The sequence below is a fragment of the Python bivittatus genome, unplaced genomic scaffold (genome assembly GCF_059951505.1).
Source record: "Python bivittatus isolate LINGU-HERP-01145 unplaced genomic scaffold, Pbiv_v1 ctg000700_np1212, whole genome shotgun sequence".
Lineage (NCBI taxonomy): Eukaryota > Metazoa > Chordata > Lepidosauria > Squamata > Pythonidae > Python > Python bivittatus.
Genome location: NW_028277098.1, coordinates 92,884,840 through 92,902,879, shown reverse-complemented (window position 1 = coordinate 92,902,879; position 18,040 = coordinate 92,884,840). Strand labels below are relative to the sequence as shown.

The 18,040-nt window shown below is 45.3% G+C and overlaps 1 protein-coding gene across 2 annotated transcripts in view; it reads left to right on the top strand.

The window, feature by feature from the left end:
- The first annotated feature begins 5,289 nt into the window (after positions 1 to 5,289).
- Positions 5,290 to 18,040, top strand: part of CTSZ (cathepsin Z) — a 15,349-nt gene continuing 2,598 nt past the window's right edge. The window contains exons 1-6 of one of the 2 annotated variants that reach the window (XR_015798614.1): positions 5,290 to 5,640; positions 8,762 to 8,925; positions 9,931 to 10,110; positions 12,363 to 12,513; positions 14,663 to 14,825; positions 16,384 to 16,592. Coding sequence is in view for 1 of the 2 variants with exons in the window: in XM_007431868.3 (XP_007431930.2) it covers positions 5,492 to 5,640; positions 8,762 to 8,925; positions 9,931 to 10,110; positions 12,363 to 12,513; positions 14,663 to 14,825; positions 16,384 to 16,497 (921 nt within the window). In the remaining variant the exon portion in view is untranslated. Of the gene's footprint in view, positions 5,641 to 8,761; positions 8,926 to 9,930; positions 10,111 to 12,362; positions 12,514 to 14,662; positions 14,826 to 16,383; positions 16,759 to 18,040 lie in introns of those variants that run through there. The other variant, XM_007431868.3, reaches the window with a different exon arrangement.

Sequence of the window (18,040 nt, the reverse complement as noted above, 5' to 3'; positions counted from 1 at the left end):
GGAGTTTAACAAGTTGGGTATCCCTCTGCATTCTGCTTTGGCTGGGCCCCCCTTGAAATATTGTAGCCAGTTCTGGGCACTGCAAACTGAGAAGGTTATGACAAACTGGAGCAAGTTCAGAGAAGGGCTATCAGGCTGGTGACAGGACTGGGAACTGAATCCTATGAGGAACACTAAATGAACTCAATATGCTTAGCTTGCAGAAGAGAAGGCTGGTGGAAAATATGATGGCACTCCTCAGATATCTAAAGGGTTGTCATATAGAGGAACAAGGGGACTTGTTCTCCATCACTTGGAAAGGACTGCTGCGACAAAGATGTTGAAAATGCTGGGAAGTAGATTCAGGTTAGACATTACGAGGAATTTTCTGGTGATAAGAGCTGAGAATAAATGGAATAGGGGGCTCCAGGAAGTGGTCTCTTCCCCCTCACTGAAGGTCTCCAGATACAATGTTAATTTTAAAACAAGTTTGAGTTTAGGATGATATGCAACCCAGTGCAATACAAAGAACAGTTCCAAAACAAAGTGGACCTTTTGAATAACACAACAGTGGGCTTCACACCATGCACTGAGGCATGTTTTGGTCAACTATTGTGTTCTGGCCCATTATCAGCCCTCATTCCTGGTAACTTGATCCTGCAGTTTTCTTGGTAATATTTTTGGAAGTGACTTGCCAGTGCCTTCTTCCTAGGGCTGAGAGAGAGTGATTGGCCCAAAGTCACAAACCAGCTTCCGTGCCTAGTCAGGACTAGGCCTCCCATCTTCTAATCCAGCACCTTAATCACTAGACTAAACCAGCTGTCTTGGGTTAATTATAACTTGTTGAATAAGGCATAATGGCTGGTTCAGGTAATATTCTGTGCCCAAATGCACAAGCTAAGCTCCTAAACCTGCATACTATTCCCCAAATTATCATGGAATTATAATATTTAATGTAAGAGGGCAGAAAAATGATTAAATACAGGACAGCAATCATAGAAATGATAATTGAGTATTAATATCATTTTAATTACATTTACATCAGGTCAAATTTAAATGTCCTGGCCTGAGAACTTTTCTCTCCTTGCTTTTTCTATTGTCTGAAGGCACTTTCCAGTTCTGTGTTCAGCCAAATTTTAACAAATGGCATTATGGTTTAGTTTAAAGCACGAGCATCAGGGAAGAGGTGGGGGATGTCCCACATATGAGATTGCCAGACAAATTACACAATTTGCATCTTTTCAATGCTGATGTCATGATGTACATGACATCATTGTGGCATGTACCAGACACCTATGGTGTGAAGTATAAATCAAGTTATGGAGAAGAATGCAACCTGTGTGGGCTCCTGGATCTCCACCTTCTGACTTGTAAATTTATTTATTTATTATTTATTTGTTCAATTTGTATAGCTGCCCATCTCATATACATGACTTTGGGAGGCTTACACAGTTAAAACCCCAAACAGATAGAAATAAATAATCAAACAGTAACAACAGAAAACCATTAAAACCTTAAAAACATAATCTGCAGGACGGTGGCACCCATCTTATGAAAAGTGTAACTGTTCCACAGGCTCCATGCTGCCATGAAAGCTCCTGTAACTTCTGTGTTGTGGTGCCTGCCCTATGGAACAGCCTCCCCGCTGAGATCCAGAAAGTCTTGATCTCTTGGCCTTTCAGAAGGCTGTGAAGATGTGACTTTCCCCCCAGGCCCTGGGCCGGGATGTTAGATGAACCCAATATAGGTGTGGTTTGGGTTGCGAGTTTGTTATATGGTACCTCCATTATTGTATTTTCTTCTTCTCTTCTTCATCTTCCTAGTGTTCTCCAGCAGGTGCAAGGTCCACTTTTCAGATCAACGAACAATATTTCACACGATGGAACGCAGCAACCGGGTCCAACTGGGTGATCTTCATGTCGGTGTCAATTGTGTCCTGCCATCTTTGGTTTGGTCTTCTGCGCAGGGCATTTGCCATTGGTGCTAAAGTGGTAGGTGGTGCAGGCGACAGTGTGGGGTGCTGCTCATAGGACGTGGCCATACCACAGTAGGTGTTTTTCCTGCATTTTCTCTGTTATTGGTGCAGTGCCCATCTGCTGCCAGACTGGATCATTGCTGACGATCCAGTCTGGCAGCAGAAGGTCAAGAAGGGAGACGCCTAATGACCAACGGAGCACTCAGCACCATGTGGTGCTACTGGGTGAGCCATCATTCTATACGCTTTCGATTTTAAGTGAATTGGCGTGCACCTGTCTCAGAGCACTCCAGTAATCTCCTTCCACCGCAGCCATGTTGCTCTCACTGTCGCGTGCACTTCCCCATTAATGCCACTGTCACTTTGCAGATGAGATCCTAAGTAACGGAAAGAGTTTGTCTTTACTAGATCTTCACTGCCAACCTGGGTGGTAGAGGTGCTCAGGCTGGTCTCTAGATACTCAGTCTTGATACTGAGGCACAAACTGAATTGCCTCAGATGGTTGTTCCATGTCTGGACATGGTGCTGCAGTTCTTCCCTGGTGGTAGCTGGAGGAGGACGTCATTGGCATAGAGCAGTGTTGTCCAAACTTGGCCACTTTAAGATGAGTGGACTTCAACTCCTAGAATTCCCCAGCCAGCGTGGCTGGCTGGGGAATTCTGGGAGTTGAAGTCCACTCATCTTAAAGTGGCCAAGTTTGGACAACACTGGCATAGAGCAAGGCCTGGGAGCGCTCTGATGCAGGTCTCGTGATGGTATCTATGACACGAATGAACAGGAATGGCGATAGTGCTGAGTCTTGGTGCACACCAACTTTCACAGGAAAGCTGTTGGAAAGGCTGGTGGTGCATCTCACTCAGCAGCTGGTATTAACACAGAGCATCTGGACCCATTTTATGAGTAGCCTGGGCACACCATGGTCACATAGTACATACAGCATCAGCTGATGCAGAACGCGATCAAAACTTTATCTGGGTGAAGGAAGGCCAGGTGTAATGGCTTCTTTTCTCTGCTTCTCCATGAGCACGCGAGCCGCAAAAATGGTGTCGGTGGCACTCAAGCCCCTTCCATGATTGCATTATGATTATCTTAATTCTTTTTTTATGCAGGCTTTTTTATATTTATCGTTAGCCATCCACAGTTCATACGTAAGATGGGTGGCCAAATAAATTTTCTATGTAAATAAAATAAATATACAAATCAGAGAGGCGCTAGATTATGCACTTCTACATAAAATGTCATCGCGTGAAGTCAGATATTTAGGTAGGTAGCAGCATGTTGGGCAAAACCATAGAAGCCTCAGGCACTCATCAATTATCATTCACATCAACTCTGTGAACCTGACAGGGATGGACTTTGTGCCTCAGAGGCAGACGAGGGCTTGTAGAATCATTTCATTCAGCACCTACAAGTACCTGCAGAGTTACTTCATTCAGCACTTGGCATGTTCGGTGTTTCTAAATTAAGAGCTGTTAATACATTACTGGATGCTTTAGCAAGGTCACAAGAGTACTGCTTACTCAACAGAAACAAGTACTGAGTTTCTCCAGAAGCTGTGACTGTTTTTTCCCCTTTCTCTTTCCCTCCTGCCAGTGTCTGAAAAGGCCTGCTAACTCAGTTCTATACAAATATTTCCCTGAGTAAAGAAAACAGTTACCCAAGGAGTAGGAGAGGAATCATTTGGGTTTCTTTTGAGCTCAGAAGTAGCACAGTAGGTAGCAGATGAGTGTCCACAGGGTGTGGTCAAAAAAGTCAAGATGGTGGCCATGCTGGTGCAATGGATGCTTTGCAGATTGCACTATTGTGGTCGTCTTGATGTTTTGACTGCACCCCATTTTCTTGCTGACCTTTTAAAAGCTGAGCAGGGCCACCACTAGTTACTACTTGGATGGAAGACCACTTGGAAATCTCAGAGCTCTAAGTTAAATCCAGAAGAAAATAGCAACCAACTTCTGTGTTGTTGCCATGAATCCAATACAGACATCTTCACATAGTCATCAGGAGTTGAGCTCAATTTAAGACAGATTATATCTTACTTCCTCTCATAAATTTGGATATTAATCCTTTCCTACAATGTCTGGATCTGTGGTCTTTGAAAGTTTCTGCTGCTTCCAACCTCCACCTTCTGTATATTATCTTACCATATAACTTATTTTTGATTCACTTTCATTTCTTGCTGTCTTTTTCTTGAAACACAATTTCCACGGCGCTCATGACACAACTTCCTTTTAAATCTTGGCCTTTGTGGGCATTGCACATCCCCATCAAATCACAGTTAGCAGCTGCAAAGAGTGCGTTAAAAACAAGAAGCAAACCAAAACCAAGGATTTTGTACTTCTTTATTTAGAAACAAAAGCCAAATATCCTGAGGCACATGCTCTTATGAAAATAATAGCGATACCACAAACCATAACTAAATCCCGGGATACCCCCAGATCGTGAATTACTTCCTCAAAATCCTTGTTTCAGCAGGCTGGAGCCCTGAGGTGGATGATAAAGAAAGGGGGGAGGGAAGGCTCACGAATCCTATCTGGAAACAACCCTATATTTAATTATCAGATAACAAGGTTGCCAACTACTTACTGCCCTATAAGAACTGAAGGGCACAGTGCGCTCTATTGCTCCATGCTGTCGAACTTTAAACTCCAGACGCAACACTTCCGGGACTCAGGCACGACACGTGAAACCCGTTTACACAGAGCAGCTTTGCGGAGATTTATGCTCCGCGGCGGTTCAGCTTTAGCTCTCATAGCCAGGAGGGACACAGACTATTTGACATTTCTATATAGCAGCGTTTCCCAACCTTAGCAACTTTGAGAGATGGGGACTTCAACTCTCAGAATTCCCCAGCCAGCATGGCTGGCTGGGGAATTCTGAGAGTTGAAGTCCCCATCTCTCAAAGTTGCTAAGGTTGGGAAACGCTGCTATATACCGTAATGGATCTACTATAGGGGTCTCTGCCAAGGGCTGCTGAAGCGTTTCGGAGCCTTCAGCGTCGCCCACACTGCAGCCTACGGGGGGTTCATCAAGAAGGGCACAGGCTCAAGGGGCAGCGTCAGCCCTTCCGGCCGCCTTCGCCAAGCCAGGTGGGCTCTCAGGCAAGCGCCCGCAGCGCTCTGGAAGAGGCCCGGAAGGACGCTGCCCGCCCGCGGCGCCACCGAGCCCGAACGGGGCGGCCGCTCCTCCGAGGCTCCCTCGCCCGCGCGGGGTGGCACCCGCGGCTGCCCAGCGGGCGGCTCGGGCGCCTCAGCCCCCGAGTCACGAGGGCGCGCGTGATTGCTTCCTCTGTCGCAACTGCTCGCCGCTTTCGCAATCCCGGGCGAACCAGTCAGCCTACCTGCGGCGAGGCGGGGCGGCGGCGAGAGGGCGGCGGCGCTTCTCGGTCCGTCCCCCCACGTTGCCGCCTCCCCCTGCGCCAGCCCGGGGCGCAGTCCCTCAGCTCTCCGCAGAAAGGGCAGGGGGTCCCGCCCGGCTCTGCGCGCTCCTTTCCCTGCAGCTGTCGCGGGGGGCGGCGGCGGGTGGCAGCAAGCCGGCCTTATGACTGTCATGGCTGGGCGCGACCTCCCCCCGCTCGCCCTCTGGTTCCTGCCGGTGCTGCTCGGGGCGTGCGCGGGCGCCGCCGGCCTCCACTTCAAAGAAGGGCAGAGCTGCTACAAGCCGCTGCCGCGCAAGCCCCCCGGCGTCCGGTAAAAGCGGCGGCGCGCAATCGCGGGACTCCGGAACGTGTCGGAAGTCTGCTAGGCAGGCAGGGATAGGATGCCTGGGAGGGGGGCGCAGCTGAGCCTGGCGGAAGGGCCTTTCTTGATTGCCCGGGTCCAAGGAAAGGGGGAGCTCAAGGATTCGAGAGCTGGAAAGCAGCCTTCCCCAACCAGGAGCAATTGAGATGCGTTAGAGGCCCAATGCCCAGAATTCCCAGCCGGCGTGGAATTGGGGTGGTGGTCTGGCACTACTGGAGGTTGGGGGGGAGGCAGAGAGTGGACGGGCCCGTCTGGGCATCCTCTCGCCGGTCCTTCAGCTTCTGCCCTCGCTCTGGGAAGCACAGGCTGGAGTGGGGGGCAGAGCCGGAGATCCCCGCACAGCGGGCTCGGGGCAAATCCGAGGGCTTGCTTTCCAGTCGCCTGGGAGCCCCCCTCGCTTTTCAGGGCTCTGGGTGTTCCCGGGTGAAGAGGGAAGGGGGGAGGGTGGCCTGGTTCTAACCAGGGTTCCCACTTCCTTGCTTGACCCTGAAACTGCCCAGGGGCGTTGGGCAACCGTTGGGTCTCCAACTTAATAAAAGGCAAAAAGATGTGATCTCATGTAAATCATTCTGAGTATCTTGACAAAGAACTGTGGTTCGAAATACATCTATTTATACATGTGGGAAAGAGATAAGGATGGGCCATTGGCAGAAATGGGCATTTTGCCTTTGGGCAAGGCTGGGGCTCAGCAGCAGAACACAGTGCGTTGCACACAAGAAAAGAGAACATTTGTAAAGAGTTTGAATCCCAAATTCTTTCTGTGGCATCTCAAAACTGGGAAAGTTTCCAGGCTGAAAAGGTGGACACCCTGTGCTGGTCAGTGTGGGTGTCAGAGAGCCAGATGGATCTGTAACAGAAGGCAGCTTTTTATGTTAAAATATTAAAAGTTAACGTAATGGGGACGCCAGGGAAAAAAGATGTTGGCAGGTTGTGTCTGTCTTTTGGTTAAGGATGGGGGACAGTCAGCCTAAGCAGAAGAGCAGAGTACAGACTCTGAGGGTTGGAACTGGAGCCTGACCTCCAGGGATGCGGCGATATTAGTTACGTCATTTTGGCAGTTGTTGATGGTGGTGTTGGGCATTTAACTCTCTTTACAGTAGTAATTTAGGAGAACAGAAATAGAGAAGGGAGCTTCCTAACGGATTGTTAATTCATTAGAATCATCAAAGTGCCAATCAGCCATACCCTTCCAAAGTATTTCTTATATTATATTAGCCTTCTTGAAAGAAGAGGTCCTTCCCAAAGATCTGCTAAAATGCTCTGTCCACCAAGCAGGCCTGGTCTCCTTGGGGGGGGGGGGGTCTGCTTTTTTTCCCGTAAAGCATGTATTTGTCCATTGTTGATCCTTCTGGGTTGCACACAGTTGATGTGCAACACAAATCCTGACACACACAATGAGTTTGCAGCTAGTTTGTACAGCTTTCCCCTCCTCAAGGTAATTAAGCTACAGTTCTTATCGGTCTCAGCCACCATGGCTGCTGAGTATTATGGGAGATGTAATCTGAAATATATGGAAAGAGCCCAGTTGGGAAGGTGACCCCTCTCGATTGTGTCCCTTTGCAAATTCTGATGTGTCATCATTTTGCTCTTCCAAGATGCCCCCCCCCCCACAGAGTTTTGCTGAAAAGGCAAGAGAAGAGATCAAAGTCCATCTGGGAACTGTTGCAGTCATCAAAGAGTTCTGAAGAAAAGGCATCTTGTGAGGGTGTCATATGATAGTTTCAAAAGGAGTGATCATGGAGCTGCTGGTCAAGAGAAAAAGCAAGGGGGAAGTAATATTTAAGCTGGTGGAAACTACCCAGTGTCTTCCCAGTGATGTGGATAACATGTTCAAGAATCAAAAGTACAGGAAGGGTAGCTGGTCCTTTACTCCAGATTAGAAATTAAAACTGGAAAAAGATTCAAATCTCTGGTGTGGGTCTTCCAGGCTGTGTGGCCGTGTTCTGGAAGTTTTGTTTCACCAGCACCTGTGACCAGCATCTTCAGAGTGCAGGAGCACAGACAGGAGCAGTTCTCTCTGTGCCCAGGGTGATGTGACCCTTTTGTGGGTATTTATAGAGATTTGAGGGGGGAAGGGGGTGGGGGGAAAGGGGGGGTGGGGGGGTTGGGTTACTGAGTGGCTGCTTGTTTTGGTGTCAGAATCTTGTTTTGGTGTCAGCATCTGTGTGTATCTTCCTGGGGATTAGGCAGGGTTTTTTCTTCTATTGAATTGTTAACGAGGGGCTGCTGGGGGTGATTAGCAAGTTCATTGTGTGAACTGTTCACATGTCCTGGTGGTTGAGCTGAGCTCGTTGACCTTTTGCAGGCTGTATTTTTCAGGATTGGTAGCCAGGTTTTGTTGATTTTTAGACTCTCCTCTTTTTTATTGATCAACAAAATAAAAAAGAGGAGAGTCTAAACAGGAGAGTCTAAAGAGGAGAGTCTTTTACAGCCTGCCAAAGGTCAATGAACTCAGCTCAACCACCAGGACATGTGAACAGTTCACACAGTGAACTTGCTAATCACCCCCAGCAGCCCCTCGTTAACAATTCAATAGAAGAAAAAACCCTGCCTAATCCCCAGGAAGATACACACAGATTCTGATACCAAAACAAGCAGCCACTCAGTAACCCAACCCCCCAATCCCCCTCCCCCCCCCCCCCGATCTCTATAAATACCCACAAAAGGGTCACATCGTCCTGGGCACAGAGAGAACTGCTCCTGTCTGTGCTCCTGCACTCTGAAGATGCCGGTCACAGGTGCTGGCGAAACGGCAAAACGTTAGGAAACAAAACTTCAAGAACACGGCCACACAGCCCAGAAGACCCACACCAGCCATCGTATGCCGGCCGTGAAAGTCTTCGACAATACATTCAAATCTCTGCTTCACCACAAAGCTCTCCTGGCAATAACGGCTAAGTCACTTCCTTTCTGCCTAAGCTGACTCACAGAGCTGCCTATGAATCAAATGAGGTGGGAATCATATATGCTGTTTAGGCTGGGTTAGGCTCAAATCAAAGCAAGCACTGAGAAATAACCATCTTACCTTTGCTCACAGAAAGTTATTTTCCTCATTATTTCTCCCTCAAAGAACCTACCCTCGTCCACACGAATATTTGGATTTCTCTAAGCTGCCCAAGAGCTGGGACTGGAGAAACAGAGATGGAATCAATTATGCGAGCACCACCCGAAACCAGCACATCCCCCAGTACTGTGGATCCTGCTGGGCTCACGGTAGCACCAGTGCCCTGGCAGGTATGGGAATGCCTGCTGGTTATGCCTTCCACTGGAAGGAGAATTACGAGGTGAAGAATTACAGCATTGCTCCCTCCTAAGGAAATGTGTAGATTTTAAAAGAATTCTTGGTCGCTACACCCCACATCACAATCCGCCTTTTAAATCACTCTGCCCCATCTTCCAATTCTTGGGTCGTGTGCTCCGCCTTTCAGGATTGGGCAACACTGGTTGAGAGTGGAGGGCTTGTTTCATGACATTGTCTCTAACTGAGTTACCTGAGCAATTCTCTGCCACCAGATGGAAGGCAAAGTCTCCTTCACGTTGTGCTCAACTCGTAGTAATGTAACAGACATGTCCACATAGCTTTCTGGGCAGCAGTACGGAAGCAATTTGTCCCTGCTTTCTGCTGGGACTTTTTTTCACCCTGGTTTAACCTACAGTCTTCTGTTGGTTTTTACCTAAGTACCAACCAGGTTCAACACTACGTAGGTTCTGAGCCCAGGTGTTGCCATATTAAAATGTATGGACAATGTGAAATGATTGTGGTAAAGGACTGAATTGGCCGGAATGGTATTATTGAAGGGAAAATGAAAGAGCAGTTGGGATTCAAAAGGGAAGGAATTCAGGCAGCCCCTTTTTGGAGTAAATAGCAGGTTTCTAGGATCCAATTTTTTTTTTTGTTTTTTTTACTAGAATGTGAGGTCTAGTACAAAATTGTGGGTGGCAGGTAGGGAAAGGGAAACAGAAGATTTGGACAGTTAGACTTGGACAATCTGTACTTCATGACTAGGTTTGTACTATGTCATGGCTTGCTATACCATGGATTGCAAATAAATTACAGTGGTGTGAGTTGGCCTGACATAGCAAACCACAAACTGTGGTTGAGTTCACAAAACACACCAAGCCAAAGTCAACAAACCATATTTTGGCTTAGCTTGTTGTGGGAACTCAGTCTGTGCCTTAGAAGGGTTACAGTTCCTAGTTTTATACATTACTTAGAAAGCTTATTTCTCTCTCTCTTAGATCGCATTAATATCAAGAAGAAAGGTGTCTGGCCCTCGGCATATCTCTCTGTTCAAAATGTGATTGACTGTGCCAATGCTGGATCATGCGAAGGAGGTGATGACAGTGGTGTGTGGCAGTATGCTCATGAGCACGGCATCCCGGACGAAACATGCAACAACTATCAAGCTAAAGACCAAGGTGTGTATGATCAGAGCGCAAAGGCTTTGAAGTGGGCTCCAAAAGAAAGGAAAGCCATCCCAATGATACATCATTTGTATCAGCCTTGCAATGGATCCAACTAACCTACATACCCCATCTACTGATGGGAGTCTGTAACTGTTACTTCTAATGAATGGTAATAATGATCACCCAAATTTTGCAAAGGTCTGTGAAAATTTCAGAACATCTTCTCCAGTGAGGTTTTCTGCCAGTGCCTTCCTGCCCTCCCTACCAAACACATTGTATACTGTTGATGTTGGGGAATATAACTGAGCAGCCTTGCTAATACATCCACGAAGGTTATGGCCCACAGACAGTTTGGCTATTAGCTCACAAATGTCCGTATTGTTTAAAGAAACCCCTTGCTGATTGCCTGGAGCTAGTTCATATCCATCATAGGTAATCAGGCTGTTTACAAAACTGCCCTAAAGCACATAAAATGTTGAACGTACACTCGGCTGGTTCCTAATGAATTTAGAATGAGTTCAGTAACACGACTGTACTGCGGAAAGACATCCTGGTGTTGCGCAAGTGCTTCCCTACCACTTAATGCCCTTCTTCAATTAGATATTGCCTAATTTGAACAAACCATCATTTGGTGTTACACCCCAAGAGTTTTTGCTTGTCCAAGCTCAGATTGCAAGCTAACTTCAACTTGTATCTTGCAGTTCTGGTTGGACACATTAGCACAAACTGTTAAACCACAGTTCTTGCCTATTAAAATCTTTGGGGACCAAGATTTGAAAAAGGCCGTTTCTGCCAATCCCGTTAGATGTCTTTCATGTCTCGCCTCTGTGAGAGGTGCAACTTATTGGCCTCTTCTGTTGTAGCACCAGACTGTTGAATACTGGACTTCATCTCCAAGCTTCTTCTTCCGGCGGGCGTAAAAGACGATCATTTCTGCTGCTAGTGTCTTCCTTTCCTTAATTTGAAATAGATTTTAATTTAGCTGCTTTGATCATTTTGAAAGAAATGGAAATACAGGGCATGTATTTTGAGCATTTAAAAACAAATGGAAAGAAACCCCACAAAGTAAGAGGGAAGCGTGCAAAAGAGGGTTGGTTGATAACAGACCATGGCTGGGTTGGCTTGATAGCCATCCTGGGTAATCATCCAGAGGTGTCCAAAGGATTGTACTGTAAGCTCCATCCCTTTTGTGTGTGCATGGAATGTCACAAGATGCGTACAGAAGAAGGGGATCTTACAGTATGACACTGCATTTGTCATCCCCCCACCCCCCCATTCCAGCAGATGCTTTGATAGTTATAGAAGCTATGCAGGTACACCTTCAGTTTTTTTCCATACTAGAGAGTTCTCTGATTTGTACTGATCTGGGCCTCATTCTAGAGGTCTCAACACCACTTCCCCTTCTATCGTTTTCAGATGTTATATTGGCTACTGACTCGTAGAAGGCGCACGACCAGTTTCATCCTTACTGAGTCTCTTCAGGCTTAGGTATCCTCCATACTAGGTGTTCTACTCATGTGGTACCTCCTACTAGTCAGTAGCCAATATTACACCGAAAAGCTTTGATAATAGTTTCATGAATACTTAGAGTTGCCCTTGTAAGTTTGTTTCTTCCTTATTACAGAGATGTGACTATGCTAAGAGGGGAGCTGCCAGCCTTAAACCAATGACTCTTTTATTGCTGAGATAAGAATCATTCATCATTTTTCAATTCACACAGTTGACACTAAAAAATTTATTCTAGTCCATATTAGCCGGTTTCAGCCGCATGAATGTGCCTAAGACTTCAGATTAGCAGTGAAGTTCTAGCTCTCTTTTCCACCTTTGGCTAAAGTCTGATCGGTGTATCACAAGTTCTTTTCGCCCATAGCACCTCCATAGTTGTGGAGATCTCTCCCCAGAGTGTGTGAAGTAGTCTTCTCTCTTGCTCCCTTTTGGAAGAAATTTGATGAGGGATTTACTCTAGAAACTGTTCTATGACACAAGCCTCCTGGACTTTTTTAAATTTGGGGGGGTCTTTTGGTTTGTTTCAAATGTCATGTTATGCTTGGAAGCTTTGTATTTCATGTTATGATTCCCATAGTTCATTATTCAATGGAAATATATGTGAAGTGGAATAGGAATAATGCAAATAAACAAACAGGGCAATGCCCCAGGTGCTGTGCTGAGGATCTTAATTTCGCAATTTTGGGTGGCAGATGAATAACAGGCTGTCTGGGAGAATTAACTGCTGTTTCTGTTTATTTCACGTAATTGTTTTGAAGCATGCCAGAAGTTTAACCAGTGTGGAACGTGTGTTACCTTTGGGGAATGCCATGTGATAAAAAACTACACCCTCTGGAAAGTTGCTGATTATGGAAGCGTCAGTGGTCGAGAGAAGATGATGGCAGAAATCTATGCGAATGGTCCCATCAGGTAAAGGAGTGGGCATAAGTTTTATGCCTCAGAATGATTCATTTAATTTTTCTTTCCTTCCTGATTGGAGTGGGTGTGGCTAGCTTTTTTGGAGGCAGGGAGATGGTTTACAGCTGTGCTTTTCAACCTTGGCCACTTTAAGATGTGTGGACTTCAACTCCCAGAATTCCCTGGCCCCTGCTGGCTGGGGAATTCTGAGAGTTGAAGTCCACACATCTTGAAGTTGCCAAGGTTGGAAAACACTGTTTTAAAGGCTGAAATGGACATCTGAAGCATTTTCTCTTTATACATCTCAAACCCTTCAGGAAAAAATTACCTGATTTGGAGGTGGGTGAAAAGTGGTTTAAGATGAAATGGATGCCTTAAGCTTCTACAAATATGAAGGCATTCCTTTCACTCCTTAAACAATCACCAAGCCCAGGAATAAACAAACTGGTTTGTTTGCCCATCCCCGAAATAAAGCAACACAAGCTTATCAAACAAGGGAATCGATGATTGTGTTTTGGAAAGAGGGAGGGTTCTCTTCAAAAGTGCCACAATTCTTTAAAAAATAACAATAACAGCAATATAATACATACCTCTCAAAGATCAAAGTTTGAAACAGAATATTGAAGTATGGAGTCCTTGGGGTTCTCCAAGCTTGGCTGCTTTCTTGCAAGCATTTCGTTACCCAACTAGGTAACATCTTCAGTTGAAATAGTCAGGAATTGGGCAGGTGATCAGTCCAGTGGTCCATAGGGGCTCTTCCTACAGCCATGGCTGTTTATCTCTCTGCCTCTGAGGATGGTGAGAAGAACCAAGGATGGGGCAGGGTCAGCGTTCCCAATGGCTGAGAAAACTGCCACCTTCTCTCAGAGGGTCTCAGCAGAGGCCAAACAGGAGAGCATTTCATTCAGGCATCAGTGCTGTGTTGCACGAAGGCTTAGCCCACAAAATCCATAGTCTTCCTTCCTTTTCCCTAAAATGCCTTGATTATGGGTAAAAATGCAAACAGGAGGAGTAAATCATGAAATAAAAATTAAAAACAAGCACATTCTTCCCCTTTCTTGGAAGGCTTTTCACCTCTGATGGTAGCCTTGCTCTGAAAATGTCTGTTTGATTAGTTAGCTAATCCAGGAAATGGAAAATTACAGCCACATTTTAATATTTTCTGATATGATCCTTCTGCTCTATGCAGACTCATCCAGGGAGGAAACGTCACTGTCTGCTTTATTAGCCTCGCTCAGTGCTTGTGGTTACAGTGATATTAGCAATGACTTTCTCATGACCTTCTTTGTGATGGGTAAAATAATACAAAACTTAATCATGAGTAATGGAAAATGCCACTACAAAATTATAATGAAATGTCAAATCTAGAAGAAATTTCCTCTTGAATCTGAGTTGTTATCACCATATGACTTTTCCCCCCAAGGGTCAGGGTTCCAGGGCAAAAATACAACTGCAATCATTAAAGATCTCTTTATAGCATTAAGGTTGCTCTCAGAAACAACTGGAGTTTTAGAGACTTTTTAAAAGTTGATTTAGTTTGCAATCCTGAACACACTTATTTCCATGGCATCTATTAGAGCTGGAAGGAAGAAACTTTGTGCAGCTGGGAAAATACCCCCCCCCATTGTTTTATTTATTTATATAAGTCCTAAAGGTGGAGTCTGGTAGTGATGTCTGGTGGGTGGGTGGGTGGGTGGGTGGGGTGCGTGTGGAATTTTGGCCTAGCTTTTGGTGTGGGTTTTTTTCCTCTTTAAAATCCAAATATTTGAGCTTTAACATACCTCTTTTGAGACTTACTTCATTTTTGTAAAGCAAAACATTGTCCTCCTCAAAAAAACAGCATTAGGACTCTGAGGGCATTCATGGAGTACATATGTGGGACTGGAAGGCCCTGTGTAGTCTCCTGGTGATGGATTGCCCATATTTGCAGGAGGGCTTATGCCTCAGTAGAAATGTACAGGATTGCACATCACCTATAGCAGGCTCAATTTCTCTCCTAAATATATCCATGATTGGTTCACAGTATCATCGCACATAATTTTTTACTTGTGGACACATAGCTAATTTTAAAACTAGTTAGGAACTCTTCACTTTTGTGATATTGCACACATTTCAGCATTGTTGGTTTCACTAGCATTCTAAATTCATGTAATTTAAACAGTTGTGGGATCATGGCCACCCCTGGCCTGGACAACTACACTGGAGGACTCTATACTGAATACCACTCTTCACCTTTCATCAACCACATTGTCTCTGTTGCTGGTTGGGATGTGGAAGATGGAACTGAGTACTGGATTGTCCGGAACTCTTGGGGCGAGCCATGGGTAAGCAGAAGCAAGGTCTTCCTTTTAAGGAAAAAACCTTGAGGGATATTACAGCGCACATTCCACCTTAGGGCAGAGGTTGGTTTTAATTTCCATAAATCAGAAACTTCCACCAAACCCTTGGTTGCCGCCTTCAGAGACCTGCAAAGGTATTCACCAAATAGTAATTTTGAGTGTGGCAAAAGAGGAAAATGCTTAAATACATGTCAAGAAAGTAAAGATACAGCAAATTTAAATGAAATTAAATCAATTGTAGTATTTGATCTGGTCTCCATCAGGGCAGTTTGATGTGTGATCTCAGCACATCATTAAAACTCCCTGACCTAAATGAGAAATTTTTAGTGGCCTGGAAGCTAGCAGTGAGACTACAGATAGGCGAGGAGCAGGGGTGTCCACAAGCATGGTGTGTGTGTGTGTGTGTGTGTGTGTGTGTGTGTGTATGTATGTATGTATGTATGTATGTATGTATGTGTGAAGATGGTAACTGTGACCACAGAATCCAAGCCGCACTCCAGAAAGAGGCCTTCATCACAACTGCAAGGCTACCTTGACATTTTCACACCCCCACCCTACACCTCTTGTGAACCCCTCTTCTCCAGAGTTCTTTCAGTGGTGGAGAGCCATTGATTATCCTGTGATATAAGCACAAGAGCAGAAATCTTTGGCATGTCAGGGATTTAAATCTGTAGGGATCTATAAATGTAGCCCTGGCTTGGCCCACAACTACCTTACATCTGACCTAGAGCTGCTTTAATTGTTTTTCTACCCATTGCTGCCAGCGAAGCCAGAAGATGAATCCATAGGTTTCTGGATGCAGCAGGCGCTCCTGCAGGACTCTTGTCCCTGTTGGTTGCATTAAATGATTCCTTAAGTAACGAAGATGTGTATCTGAATCTCACAAAGGCCTTTTGATGAAAACAGCATGGAAAGTATAGCAGAAGGAGCTGGAGTTGTTGGGCAGTGCTGGAATGTAGGAACTGATTTTGTAGAACCAGATGATGGGCCTGTTTAGGTCAATAGTACCTCTTGAGTGTCAACAGAGCCTCAGGCCTTCCCAGCTCATAAGCACCAAAATTGAAAGGAGTCATCATGAGAGATGGCAGGAGGGCCTGCTTCATCCCCTGCATTGCTTAAAGAGGACCTTCAGAATGATATGTTGTGAAGTGTCTGCTGTAGTCCCTGTCCTCACAGACACCAGACCTCCTCAAAACCATGCTGGTAGCGGGCTGGCCAAGGAGAGCTAGGCAATTCAGATGCAGCAAAGCAGTGGTCAGAGCAAGGGAGACGCACAGGAGGTGAAGTCTTGGTCCCAGTTCATCTGGGTATTCCAGTTCATCATCAAAAGTGGCTGCTTCAGATATGGAACAATGGGGCAGATCCTGCACCACTGCATTGTTGGCCCACTGCATTTTTTTGCTACTGGATCCCCTTGGGTTGTTTTTTTTCCCCGGGTACATGCACAATCAAGGCTTAAATAGCACTTTTTGAGCAAAGCTGTAAGATGAGAACGTGGGTTGAGCCAGAATTCTTTGTGATGTGCCTATATTTGTGATTCCAGGGTGAAAAAGGGTGGCTGCGTATTGTGACAAGCACTTATAAAGGTGGGAGAGGAGAAGACTATAACCTGGGCATTGAACAACAGTGTACATATGGAGACCCAATTCTTCCTTGAATCAGTGCTGTTTGGAATGCAAGAATTTTTTCAGTCTTTTATTTTTGAAGGGGAAACAGCTTTTTCTGCAGGATCAGCTGACAACATATGAACTGGTAACTAAACTGAGTCTTCGCTGTCATGATTTTTTTTTCATTAAAGATTTTGCATAAAGTATCAGAATGAGTTTACTGATTGTGCTGAGAAAACCTTGTACTGTTTTTCAAATGGAAGTGAGCTGTGACTTAAACAATTAGTTTTATAATAAATATACAAATAATGTTTAATTTTTTAAAACGTGTAACATTTGGGGGCAGATTTCTTAAATTATTTTATATTAAAACATGTCTGAAATGAATATGGATGCCAAATTCCTTATCCTACGTAGTGAATGGACAGACCCTAGGCTGCTGTGGAGGGAAAGACTGACTAGGTTGCTTGCATGTTGTCTTTGATAGATGAGGATTTCTTCCTGAAATCCTTGTAATAAAGTTATTCTGTAACAGAAAAAAAATATGATTGATCATATTGGTTGATCTTCTTTTAATCTAAACGAAGACTTTTGTGAGCTACTGAGCAGTAACAGTAAATCTGTGTTATGTTCCCAGGTTCTAACAAAAGACCTTATGACTATGGATACACATCAGATACAGCAGCGTCTAGAGGCCAAGGGATAAAGGCCAGGCATTATATTCATTAAGCACAACCAAAGAGCTTTCTGGCGAAATGTTCCCATGCACAGTATAGTACCCAAGGAGCACGGGGAACTTGCTTCTTCACCAAGGTCCATTAGAGATCTCACTAAAAGGCTGGCTGCTCTGGAGAGTCTTCTCTCGCCCTTGCCTGCTGAGAGGGACAGGCACAAAGTCACCCAGCTGGCTTCTGTACCTAAAGCGGAAATAGAACTCACAGCCTCTAGCTTTGGTGCTATTAACCGCTACACCAAATTGATTCTCATTTCATATGTACTGAGTAGCAAATTTATCTTGGGGCTAAGCCAAGCCTTAGATGGAGCCTTGCGCTGAGATAATTATCGAAGTTGTGGTAGGAGCGTCCTCTGGCTCTATAATGCTTGAGACCAATCTCTCTGCTCATTTCTTACATAGGCCCTTTGCTCATTACTTAATGCTGGTGAAGGGAGGAGCAGCAAGGGAGTGCAAGAAACTTGTAGTAATGAGTATCTGCCAGAATTTGTTTGATTGAAAGAAATGAGTGAAGGTTGGCCTCTTACCTGTCTCAAGAGCTGCATAGTCTGGTCTTCACTTCAGAGCAACACTGGATATGATTTAAAAAGCATTTAAATCCACTAGTTAAGAACCTTTTCTTCCTTCCTTTTTTAATTGAACAGAGCCACATGCTCCCTCCCTCCTCTCACCCCCATATCTGGTTCTGTATTTATTTATTTATTTGGTGCCTTCAAGTCAGTTTTCTTGGCAGTGTTTTCAGAAGCTGTTTGCCATTGCCTCCTTCCTAGGGCTGAGGCAGACTGGCCCAAGGTCACCCTGCTGGGTTTGTGGCCAAGGCAAGACTAGAACTCAGAGTTTCCCAGTTTCTAGCCTGATGC